The sequence below is a fragment of the Pelmatolapia mariae genome, linkage group LG22, assembly GCF_036321145.2.
Source record: "Pelmatolapia mariae isolate MD_Pm_ZW linkage group LG22, Pm_UMD_F_2, whole genome shotgun sequence".
In the NCBI taxonomy this organism is placed as follows: Eukaryota; Metazoa; Chordata; class Actinopteri; order Cichliformes; family Cichlidae; genus Pelmatolapia; species Pelmatolapia mariae.
Window position 1 is genome coordinate 28,619,779 of NC_086245.2, and position 12,391 is coordinate 28,632,169.

Consider the following 12,391-nt stretch of genomic DNA (forward strand, 5'->3'; position numbering starts at 1 on the left):
TTGTCGGCTAAAGTTACATTAGCTAAAGCAAACATTTCGGTAAAAGAGAAAAACACACATCATGCCATAAATTCAAAACATGTTCCAACTTTTGTAGCTCTCTTTCCTTATAGTTATAACCAATGTTACTCACCTGGAAAGCATATTCCAAAGAAGACGATTAGAAAACGTCCAAGTGAAGTGAACATGTCCCTCGATAGCAGTCACGTGAGGCAGTTTTGAATCCTGCTGTGCTCAACTTACCCGCATTGTCAAGTTCACATAAGTTGCTGATTTAGCTGGACATGAGTTTTCAAGTTAGCTTTTTTTGGTGTAATTGGGACGTTTTTAATTTGTAATTCTATGTTATAACAACAACTTCAGTCATCTATCGTCAGACTGATATAGAATAATATGTTGAAATAACAAACATCTAGAATTACATTTTACAGTGTAGTCTTGATGTAGCAACCCTGACTCAGAGTCATACAAGTCACAAGTTATGACAAATGTATGTAAATGTATGTGCTGTTGTTGTCTGCAACAACAACAACAACAACAACAACAACAAATACAACAACAACACAGGACCACGGGGCATTTTTTTTTTAAAAATGACTAATATTTTGTGAGATTTTAATACAAAAAGAACAATGGGACAAAAAATTACTCTGACCCATGGAAATGACAAAATACTTCCTCCTCGCAAAGTTTTGTGTGTGTCTGCAAAATGGACAGATTGACAGATCAAATGTGTGATGTCAACAGAATTTCACTGTGTGCTCTAATGTGGCAGTAACAAGCATGTGACAATCAACTCATGTGACAACCAGCCCTATTCTAATCTACCTTTTTCTGAGGAGAGACAACAGCTAAACAGCAACTAATATGCAAATCTCATTCAAATGTTAAGGTAAGTAATATATAAGAATACGATTCATAATTGGGAAAAACATAAACTTTGTCCACATTTATTAAGTGACAGAAGCACAGCTAACATGCAGAGATCTTCATCATGTGGATTAATAATTAACATGTGTTTTTTTTCCCCCAGCGGAGAGTGAAATGGAGAGCACACACGCGTGCGCGCAGTCTGCTTCGGCTTTTTAAAACGAAAATTGATACTGTATAATTGTTTATTAATCGTTGTGTGTTGTCTCAGTGAATAAACTGGATATAAACAGAGCTCATATTGTGGTTATTTACACCCGTTAGGATTCTCTATAAGCGAAAACAGTCACATTAGGACAAAGTTGAACAAAGTAAGGTTTTGTGGAAGACTTCATAGTCTGCAGATCGGTTTCCAAACGCGAACATGGGAACGTCAGGAAATCCGCACAAACCACACCTCTCCACACCTTTGTCAGTGATGAAGGCATCGCGTTCTCGGGTAACAAACGTGTATTGATGTCATGTTTGTTACCTGTGAGTGAAACGGTGAAAAAGTTGTCAGCGATAGTGAGCCTACGCGACTTTTGTACTTGTATTTCATAAAACTAGACCAGAAAGGGATTTCCTCGCAGACCGGGTAAGTCATATATAAAAGTATCATATTTTAACAAATGATGCGGTAAAAACAGCTTAATTTTCGCTGATATTATTTTCTTTATTTTCTTATGAGTGAATACAAATATCACTAAATAAAACGTCATCTGTTTTATGTAGCCAAATGTTTACTTTCCTGAAAATAAACATGACTTCTTTATTTATTTTAGTTTTTAATGGCTTTGTATAAGTGGCAATTAAGTTAAGACTTATCGTTGCAGGACTGTATCGTTCCTTTTGCACAGTATGGATATTATATAAGCATTATATGACGTCTTTTCTTATTGTGAGCATAACTTGTGTGTATCTCCACACACTCTGTCTGCAGATTGGTAATGTTTCCTGGTCGCACATCTAGAATGATTTCAAAATTGAAGGTACTTGTTTTCCTGATGTGTTTCACTTGCATTGGTGTGTATTTGAAAACGGGCTACCACTTCACTGATTATGCTGTGGACCAAAAGTTGTGTGCTTGCATAAAATGTTTATCAGAGGATAAGCAGTTGCTTCTGGATCGATCGAACAGAAGTGTTCAACCATTTTTGACTGCAAACTTAAACCTCTCACAGAATGAATTCAACTGGTGGAAGGTAAGTAGTCACCAGGAAAGGATGACATTTTTACCCACCCCAGCTCATTTGGTCTAAAAACAAAGTTTATTTTAAATGTCTGACAGGATTTACAGACCGAAAGACGTAGCTTCAGAGTTTATGAAACAACGGTGGCCAACTTGTTTCAGATGTTCCCACGGAATCCAGATGTTATACAACCCAAATATGGCCACTGCAGGACTTGTGCTGTGGTGGGTAATTCTGGTAATTTAAGGAGATCGCATTATGGACCGCTGATAGATTTACATGAAGTTGTCATAAGGTACTTTCTAAGCTAAAGCAATTTTTCTTTAACCATTAAAGGTTCCCTTCTATACAAAAGATCCAAACTGATGTGAAATATATCCCTTTGTGCTGTTTAGAATGAACACTGGTATTACCAGAGGCTTTGAAAAAGACGTTGGGAACAAGACAACTCATCGTGTCATGTATCCAGAGAGTGCTGTGGATTTGGATGACAACACCCATTTTGTACTGTTTCCCTTTAAGATACAGGACTTTGAGTGGCTCATTAAAGCCTCTACAACAGGGTTTACTGGAAGGTGAGTTACATGCAAGTTATTTGTTTTATTGTGCATGCATTCAATATTATATTAGCCAGGCTATTATGAAACAAATATTCATAGTACTGAGGTAACACATTTGCATATAAAATAGACAGTTATAAATGATTAGATATAGATATTTTTATACACAAGAAATTATGTTTGTCTCCATTACTTCTTTACCACAAAAAATTGTGAGTTCTGAAATATATCAGACTTTACTGTTCAATCATGATCAATCAAAGCCTTGCTGACCTTAGGTGCAGCTTGCACATATCCAAACAGTCATGCAAAACTGCAATTCCACTTTAGCAGGTTGATCTTCACTTAAAGCTCTGTAGCAGGTGTAAGTACAGATCGTTAAAGCTATCTATTGTGTTGTAGATTTAAAAAAAACACAAAACAAATTATGTTCATAAAAATATAAAAATAATCTATCTATAAATTTATTATAATGAACCATGTATTAGTCAGCGATGATGATTCAATATATGAGTCCCCATAACATACTTTTGCTTTAATCAATTTAAGTACGCACTTAAAGGATTATGAGATTTTAAAGAAAAGACTAAATATTTGTTTGGAACAGTTATTCAATGCAAAAACATTTTTAGGCAGCTGTGACTTACTTTTCATATACTGACATTTGTATTTAGTCACATTTTGGCTTGAAAATCATGGTCAGTGCTTTCTAATTTTGTTAATTTTGTTTCAGATAAAATATTCCTCTGAGCTTGCCCAGCTTTGTTCTTGGTCTCCCCAATGCCACCCTATTTAAAAAAAATGCCACTGCTATGAAGATTTACAGGTTACAGTCAACATACAGCACCCTCTTCTGTAACTTCTGTGCCATTTGCTAGAACCTCCTGTGCTTGCCCATAAGCAAAGCATCCCAGGAAATTTACATTTCTCCTAGTTTGTCTTGCAGCAAAGAATTTACATGATGCAAAAATTCAATGTGTATGCAGCTTAAAAGTATTAACTGACTGATATGCCAGGGAAAAGGTAAATTCCTTTCTCAAACTATTAACTTGATATTTTCACAACATTATACAATCAAAAAATTTTATACCCAAAATGCTGGCTTTATCTGTCTATCTATCTATCTATCTATCTATCTATCTATATATATATACTTTACAGAAGTGCAATGAAAATTAATTTGAATGGAAAATAAGATTTAGTAATTGATTGGCATACAGTCAGTCAACACATTTTTCTTAATGATCAGTTACTTGAAAAAATCAACCTTGCTTCATGTTTATTAAAGCTGAAGATTTTTTTAAGTGTAGGTTAAAAAATAACAAGGTATTTAGAAGTAGTATTAGTATTAGTAGGATTAAATTAACAGGTTTCCCTGGTTTGGCTCATTTGTGATGATGAATAAACACCAAATGTAACAGTACACCAGTTGTGTCTCAAGGAAACAAATTCCAGTATTATTCAGAAAAAAAATTCACGTCTGCGGCGTTTCTCTTGCATGCGAAGCACAAATGTAAGCTTACTTATGAAGACAAGTCTCTTCGTTAGCTTTATTTTTGTTTAAACAAGTTTTTTTCCCCACATCTTGCTGTTTCCAACAGGTCTTATATGCCAGTACAATCAAAGATCAAAGCTAATAAGGATTTGGTGAGTAACGTTAGTGATGAAGCTACCTGGTGCCAATGGTAAATGTTTAAAGTTTAAAGGCTCATTTTGATTTATTACAGGTCATGGTGGTAAATCCAGCTTTTATGAAATATGTTCATGAAGTTTGGCTTGGATACAGGGGACTTTATCCATCCACTGGCTTTATGGCTTTGATTCTTGCACTGCACATTTGTGATGAGGTAATCTCATTCCCTTTCTGAAGTGCCACAAGTACACAATAAAATGTGTTTATCATTGTTTTACAAGTTGGTCGATGTCAGTCTTTGCCATTCTGTTCTACTTTTATGCATTTCCCTTTGAGATACAGTGGGATGCAAAAGTTTGGGCAACCTTGTTAATAGTCATTATTTTCCTGTATAAATCGTTGGTTGTTACAATAAAAAATGTCAGTTAAATATATCATATAGGAGACACACACAGTGATATTTGAGAAGTGAAATGAAGTTTATTGGATTTACAGAAAGTGTGCAATAATTGTTTAAACAAAATCAGGCAGGTGCATAAATTTGGGCACCACAAAAAAAGAAGAAATGAAATCAATATTTAGTAGATCTGCCTTTTGCAGAAATTACGGCCTCTAAACGCTTCCTGTAGGTTCCAATGAGAGTCTGGATTGTGGTTGAAGGTATTTTGGACCATTCCTCTTTACAAAACATCTCTAGTTCATTCAGGTCTGATGGCTTCCGAGCATGGACAGCTCTCTTTAACTCACACCACAGATTTTCAATAATATTCAGGTCTGGGGACTGAGATGGCCATTCCAGAACGTTGTACTTGTTCCTCTGCATGAATGCCTTAGTGGATTTTGAGTAGTGTTTCGGGTCGTTGTCTTGTTGAAAGATCCAGCCCCGGCGCAGCTTCAGCTTTGTCACTGATTCCTGGACATTGGTCTCCAGGATCTGCTGATACTGAGTGGAATCCATGTGTCCCTCAACTTTGACAAGATTCCCAGTCCCTGCACTGGCCACACAGCCCCTGCACTGGCCACACAGCCCCACAGCATGATGGAACCACCACCATATTTTACTGTAGGTAGCAGGTGTTTTTCTTGGAATGCTGTGTTCTTTTTCCTCCATGCATAACGCCCCTTGTTGTGCCCAAATAACTCAATTTTAGTTTCATCAGTCCACAGCACCTTATTCCAGAATGAAGCTGGCTTGTCCAAATGTGCTTTAGCATACCTCAAGCGGCTCTGTTTGTGCTGTGGGCGGAGAAAAGGCTTCCTCTGCATCACTCTCGCATACAGCATCTCCTTGTGTAAAGTGCGCTGAATGGTTGAACGATGCACAGTGACTCCATCTGCTGCAAGATGATGTTGTAGGTCTTTGGTGCTGGTCTGTGGGTTGACTCTGACTGTTCTCACCATTCGTCGCTTCTGTCTATCCGAGATTTTTCTTGGTCTGCCACTTCGAGCCTTAACTTGAACTGAGCCTGTGGTCTTCCATTTTCTCAATATGTTCCTAACTGTGGAAACAGACAGCTTAAATCTCTGAGACAGCTTTCTGTATCCTTCCCCTAAACCATGATGGTGAACAATCTTTGTCTTCAGGTCATTTGAGAGTTGTTTTGAGACCCCCATGTTGCTACTCTTCAGAGAAAATTAAAAGAGGAGGGAAACTTACAATTGACCCCCTTAAATACTCTTTCTCATTATTGGATTCACCTGTGTATGTAGGTAAGGGTCACTGAGCTTACCAAGCCAATCTGAGTTCCAGTAATTAGTTCTAAAAGTTTTGGAATCAATAAAATGACAACAGTGCCCAAATTTATGCACCTGCCTGATTTTGTTTAAACAATTATTGCACACTTTCTGTAAATCCAATAAACTTCACTTCACTTCTCAAATATCACTATGTGTGTCTCCTATATGATATATTTTACTGACATTTTTTATTGTAACAACCAACGATTTATACAGGAAAATAAGGACTATTAACAAGGTTGCCCAAACTTTTGCATCCCACATGTAAATCTATAAATGTCAATGCACAGTGTTTTCTGGGAGACAATGGCACAAATCCTTAGTATTGTTGCTGTCATAGTAAAGATGGACAGAACAATATCTGGATCATCTCCAAAAGTTGATTTTGTTCATCTGGACATAGCGTTTTCAGTGATATCTGGATCATTTTGAGATTTTGCTTGTTTAAAAAGTCATGGAGTTTCCATTCAATGCTTTTGAAAAGTAGGTTTATTGCAGACAAGGCAGTGAAAACCAAGTCTTTTCCTGGAATGGTTCCAGTTAAAAAAAAGCCTTGCTGCTTAATTAAAAAAGCAGCAAGGCAGAACAAAATCAGGGCTGTATCAAGACACGGGGACTAAACCCCAATTCAGCCAGACCTGGAACTGATCCTGAATTAAAACAGGACTACAACAGTTCAAAATCAGGACTACTTTAGGACTTAACCAAGACAGAAGCAGAATCAAAACTACATGAAAAAGAAAACAGAAATGTTTATATAACTATTTAGCCTTGTTGTGCAAACAAGCCTGCATAACTTAATAAAGATAGAAATTGAAAAATAACAAACCTAAAAAGATACACTAGGTAATAGATATAGATACATGTTCTAATGAGTGTTGTCAAACAACCATTTCAAAGATATTTCAATACAATGGAACCCCAGCTAACGAAGACCCCATTTAACAAAAAATTCAAGTTACGAAGGCACTTAACGGCAATATTTCTGCCCGTGGTACGGCAAAATGCCCGCGTAACGAAATAGATAAATAGAAAATAAAATTTTTTTTTAAATTAAATTCCATAATGTTATGTACATGTACACATACGTATGTATGCATGCATACGTATGCTTTCTTCAACCTCCGCCGCCACCTCCTCCACCAAGAACTTCGTCTTCAGCCAGCATCGCCTCACTCAAAAGGCAATGGAAAAAGGTGCTTTGACTTACGAAATTAATTCGTTCCAGAGGGTCTTTCGTAAGTCAAAATTTTCGTAAGTCGGGGTTCCACTGTATTTATTTATCTAAAACAAAACAAGTTTACTCTAAATTGATGTTCAACATTAAAAAAAAAATGTTTTTAATTTTTTTTTTCCTACAGTGTATGTAAATATCTGGTTTCCACTGCGAATATACTGCTGTGTATTGAAATTCCTCTTGTTTTGCATAGAAATATATTGAACAACATACAAAGCATAATATATAAAATAACATCTACCTGAGTTTTTTCTTTGGAAGAAGCCCCTTATGTCCATTGTTGTGTACATCAGTGCATAACTGAAACCGATTTAGAGTGCTTTATTTAGCCGTGGAGGGTAACAACTGAAAATATGAGATAAACACACATGTAAGCTAAGACTCTCTAAAAAAACAGCATTGTTGTTCGGCTTTTCATTTCGCCATTTGTTGATTCACTCGAAGAGCAAGTAACATAATTGTCATGGTCCTGAGTCTGACGACTCAGTGTTTTGTGTTTCTTTATGTTATTCTATGTTCTTGTTTATTCTGTTATGTCTTTTGTTTAGGTTTGCTATTTGTTAGGGTTTTGTTCTATGCCTGCCTGCTCCCACTTCTCTGTGTTCCCTCTGTCTGCCCATGGTGTCACTGTGTCTGCTTGTGAGTCTGTTAAGTTCAGTGTCTTGTCTGGCCCTCTGTGTCTGTTAGTTTCCTGTTTTTTTCTGAAGGTCTTTGTTTCATGTGAGTGTGTTCAGTTTACGTTTCCCCTGTCTCGTCAGCTCTGATTTGTTCCAGGTGTGTTCCCCTTCTGTCTCCCGTCCCTTGATTACTGCTGTGTGTATTTAAGCCCTGTGTGTTCTCCTGCCTGTTGCCGGTTTGTCTGCGTAATCTCCCTACATTCTGTTCATTCATTCAATCCTGTTCATTCCCTGCTTCTTTCGGTGTCATCTACCCCCGTCTCCCTGCTTCGCCATTTCAGGTCTGTGTTTTGTTAGTTTTCTCCAGTTTAGGTTTTGCTTAGTTTCCGTCCACACCTTTGCCTTTTCTGTTTGTATTCCTCCTCAATAAAAGCCCACTCACATCACTTATGCCTGCATCTTGGGTCCTTTAATAAATTCCACACGGCTCGCCTCGCTGACCGTGACAGTAATATGGGTCAAGGGATCAGTTTGATATTAATCTTTTGTGATACACATATTTACATTATTTGTACAGTATGAATGATTTGCTTTGGTACCTGGTCAAACTTAAGCTCTCTTCTGTCTGCCTGTCTGCACTTCTCCTACAGCAAATTCGCAGGCAGCAGCTTCCCCTCCCTACACTCACATGGTTAAGTGCTGTGCTCAGTCGCCTAGTGCCTGAGCTTGGATCATACCAAAATTAGGGGGAATTTACGACTGTGCGCTATGTGCTTCAAATATTGTGTGTAGTTTTTGTTTTATACAGTTGTCAGTCAGGCATCTAACTGTGAAACAAATTACACTTCCAAAGACTGTGGGCTTCTGAAACAACAACCCGGGCTTAAGCCCAGTAAGCCACCCCCCTGCTCCGCCGATGTTGTAAGGTAAAGACCCTACAATAATACAGAGAAAACCTCAACAATCAGAAGACCCCCTATGAGGAAGTGCTTTGGGGATAGTGGGAATAAAATCCTTTTAACCAGAAGAATCCTCGGGCAGAACCAGGCATAGGGAGGGAGAGCCTTGCTCTACGGCCAGTGTCCTTCAGTATCAAAAGGGCCATTTTAGCTCCTCTTCTACCAAACAACAGGGGAAAAGGAGCAGCACATGTGGGTGAAAGAGGTGACAGGGGACAGATGGCTTCCCTTCTTTGGCTTCCTGTTAAATCCAGAATTGAATTCAAAATCCTGCTCCTCACATACAAGGTCTTAAATAATCAGACCCCATCTTATCTTAATGACCTTGTAGTACCATATCACCCTATTAGAGCACTTCGCTCTCGCACTGCAGGCTTACTTGTTGTTTCTAGAGTATTTAAAAGTAGAATGGGGGGGAGAGCCTTCAGTTTTCAGGCCCCTCTTCTATGGAACCAGCTTCCAGTTTGGATTCGGGAGACAGACGCTATCTCTACTTTTAAGATTAGGCTTAAAACTTTCCTTTTTACTAAAGCATATAGTTAGGGCTGGACCAGGTGACCCTGAATCCTCCCTTAGCTATGCTGCAATAGACGTAGGCTGTCGGGGGATTCCCATGATGCATTGAGTTTTTCCTTTCCAGTCACCTTTCTCACTCAGTATATGTTAACAGACCTCTCTGCATTGAATCGTACCTGTTATTAATCTCTGTCTCTCTTTCACAGCATGTCTTTATCCTGTCTTCCTTCTCTCACCCCAACCTGTCACAGCAGATGGCCCCGCCCCTCCCTGAGCCTGGTTCTGCCGGAGGTTTCTTCCTGTTAAAAGGGAGTTTTTCCTTCCCACTGTCGCCAAAGTGCTTGCTCATAGGGGGTCATATGATTGTTGGGTTTTTCTCTGTATCTATTATTGTACGATCTACTGTACAATATAAAGCTCCTTGAGGCAACTGTTGTTGTGATTTGGCGCTATATAAGTAAAATTGAATTGAATTGAATAGATGGGCATATGACAGATCTAATTGGGAGAGGACAAAATAATACATATAGTATGTGTATTAATATGGTTACAGTTAAGCCTCAATTCTAACCCTTGGCTTGCAAGCTGCAGGTTACTAACACAAAGGTTACTGTCCTCAGGCAGTACAACACACACAAACACACACTCACACTGGTAGAGGAGAGAGAGAGAAAGGAAGAAAGGTAAACTGTATCCAGATAACCCAGGGACAATTTGCTTTCCTAAGCAGCTTAACAGTTCATTTCATGTTGAAGTTGCCACCTTTGGTTTCGAGTTTGATTTTAAAAGTGACGTTTTGAATATTTCTGAAATGCATTTTTTCCATTCATCATTCATCACCTCTTTCTCATATCTTTTTTCACCTTTTTTGTCTTCCTAGGTTGATGTGTTTGGTTATGGAGCTGACAGTAATGGAAACTGGAGTCACTACTGGGAAATACTCAAAAACAAAAATTTAAGAACTGGAGTACATGCTGGAAAATATGAATATGACATCATCCGGCGCTTAGCTCAGCAACAAAAAATTAAGTTTTATGAGGGCATAATGAAGAAGATATGATTGAACCAGGAGGCAAATTACTCATCTGAAGCCAAATGTATGAATTTACAACTATAATTGTCTCATAAGGAGTCAATTCAAACAAGTCATTTGATATGTGCAGTTTTGGCAGTGTCTTTACTAATCTTAGACTTTATGTTACCTTTGAATATTATGTAATTGCACCCAAGGAGAGGCGGTCAGTCATACATACATCCATACATACCCAGCATTAAAAAGTAATTATGGAAAGATGGCATTATGGAAGAGCAAAAAGTAAAGAAGCAGATGATATAACACAATTCAAATTTTGTTTAAAATGGGCATTTGCATCCTTTCGGATCAACATTTTATATAGGGTTGTATTAATTTACCTTTATTGCTTTTTGTAATGATTATGGGAGAAATAATATATTTTAGCATTTGAAAAAAATGCTTACCTTTTATGATCTAACATTTGAACATAACAGCATTTAGAAATCAGATATTTGTAACTATGTTAAAAAATATTTGAAAATTATGGAGGACGTAAACAGCTGGTCAGCAGAAATGTGCACTACATTGCCAAAAGTATTAGCTCATCTGCCTTCACACACATATCTACTTGAGTGACATGCCTTCTTAAACCATACGGTTTAATATGATTTTGGCACACCCTTTGCAGCTATAACAGCTTCAGCTCTTCTGGGAAGACCTTGCACATTGTTTAGGAGTGTGTTTATGGGATTTTTTTATGGGAATGAGAAGGGCTGATTTGCAGTTTCCAAAGTAATTTATCCCAAAGGTATTCTATTGGGTTGACGTGAGAATTCAACTGCATGTACAAGAGCAAAACATCTGTTCCCCACAAAGCTGGGAGCATGAAATTTTCCAAAATATCTTGGTACACTGAAGCATTAAGAGTCTCCTGTTATTGGAAGTAAGAACTCCTGAAAAACAACCCCACACCATTATCCCCCCTCCACCAAGGTTTACACTTGGGATAATGCAGGCAGACAAGTACCATTCTTATGGCAACCACCAAAGCCAGACTCATCTATCAAATTTCCAGATAGAGAAGCATGGTTTGTCACTCTGGAGAACATGTCTCCACTATTCTAGAAGCAAGTGGTGGTGTGCTTTACACCACTGCATCTGATGTTTTACATTGCACTTGTTGATGTGAGGTTTGGATGGAGCTGCTCGGCCATGGAAGCCCATTCCAAGTAGCTCTCTATGCATCATAGTACCACGGTGGAATTCACTGAGCTCCTGAAACCGACTGTTCTTTCACAAATTTATAGAAGCAGTCCACTTGATTTTATACACCTATGGATTTTGGGTGGGTGAATTAATACTTCTGGCAATATAGTATAGAAAGACATTTGAAGGCAAGTCTATGTACTGCATCTATAAATATGGATGATATATGGATCCATACAGTGTGTACATTGTGTATTGTGTTTAGCTAAAGTACTGTGCTGTACTCTTCTTCACTACAAAAAAAGCTGTTTACATGAAAGGAACATTTTACATTCATAGCAAAGTAACTTACTACAGAGAGTGTGCTACATGTCATGCAATATTATCTCCTGAATATTTCAATACAGTCACCAAATATTTAAATATCACAATTTTTACAGGAACAATCTCAAAGTTTTATTATGCAAGTGCAAAATACCACTTTTCTGATTACCTGATATCATTCCTACCACTACTGCCATGGCTACCATATTAAATAAAATTCCACAGGGTAAACCAAAGAGCACTTATTGGTGAATTTGTGTTTTGCTGTTGCACCTGGAGTGCATTCCTGCTATATATATGGATAGTATAAAGTATTAAGAGTTTTTTGGCTTTGTATTTTTATGTATTTTAGAATCACACACGGCAAATGGTTATTTTATCAGTTTGGCGTGGGATCACTGAATTTGGCAATGTGCTTTACAGTGAGCAGCAGCATGCTCACATTTAAGTATATAATTGTTTGCGATGTAACAAAGATTACCCAA

The 12,391-nt window shown here is 37.7% G+C and overlaps 1 protein-coding gene across 1 annotated transcript; it reads left to right on the forward strand.

Moving 5' to 3' along the window:
* Positions 1-1,294: 1,294 nt before the first annotated feature.
* Positions 1,295-10,421, forward strand: LOC135933134 (CMP-N-acetylneuraminate-beta-galactosamide-alpha-2,3-sialyltransferase 1-like). Its single transcript, XM_065471073.1, has 7 exons — positions 1,295-1,369; positions 1,902-2,114; positions 2,201-2,397; positions 2,498-2,677; positions 4,264-4,309; positions 4,390-4,509; positions 10,242-10,421. Exons 1-7 carry the CDS (start codon positions 1,295-1,297, stop codon positions 10,419-10,421), a joined length of 1,011 nt encoding a protein of 336 aa, XP_065327145.1.
* Positions 10,422-12,391: the final 1,970 nt, after the last annotated feature.

Bases quoted from the DNA above. Each gene is read 5' to 3' on its own strand.
- LOC135933134 (XM_065471073.1), top strand. From the start codon at position 1,295: ATGGGAACGTCAGGAAATCCGCACAAACCACACCTCTCCACACCTTTG. The intron at 2,678-4,263 runs GTGAGTTACATG...TGTTTCCAACAG, and splicing joins ACAACAGGGTTTACTGGAAG to GTCTTATATGCCAGTACAAT. The intron at 4,310-4,389 runs GTGAGTAACGTT...GATTTATTACAG, and splicing joins TCAAAGCTAATAAGGATTTG to GTCATGGTGGTAAATCCAGC.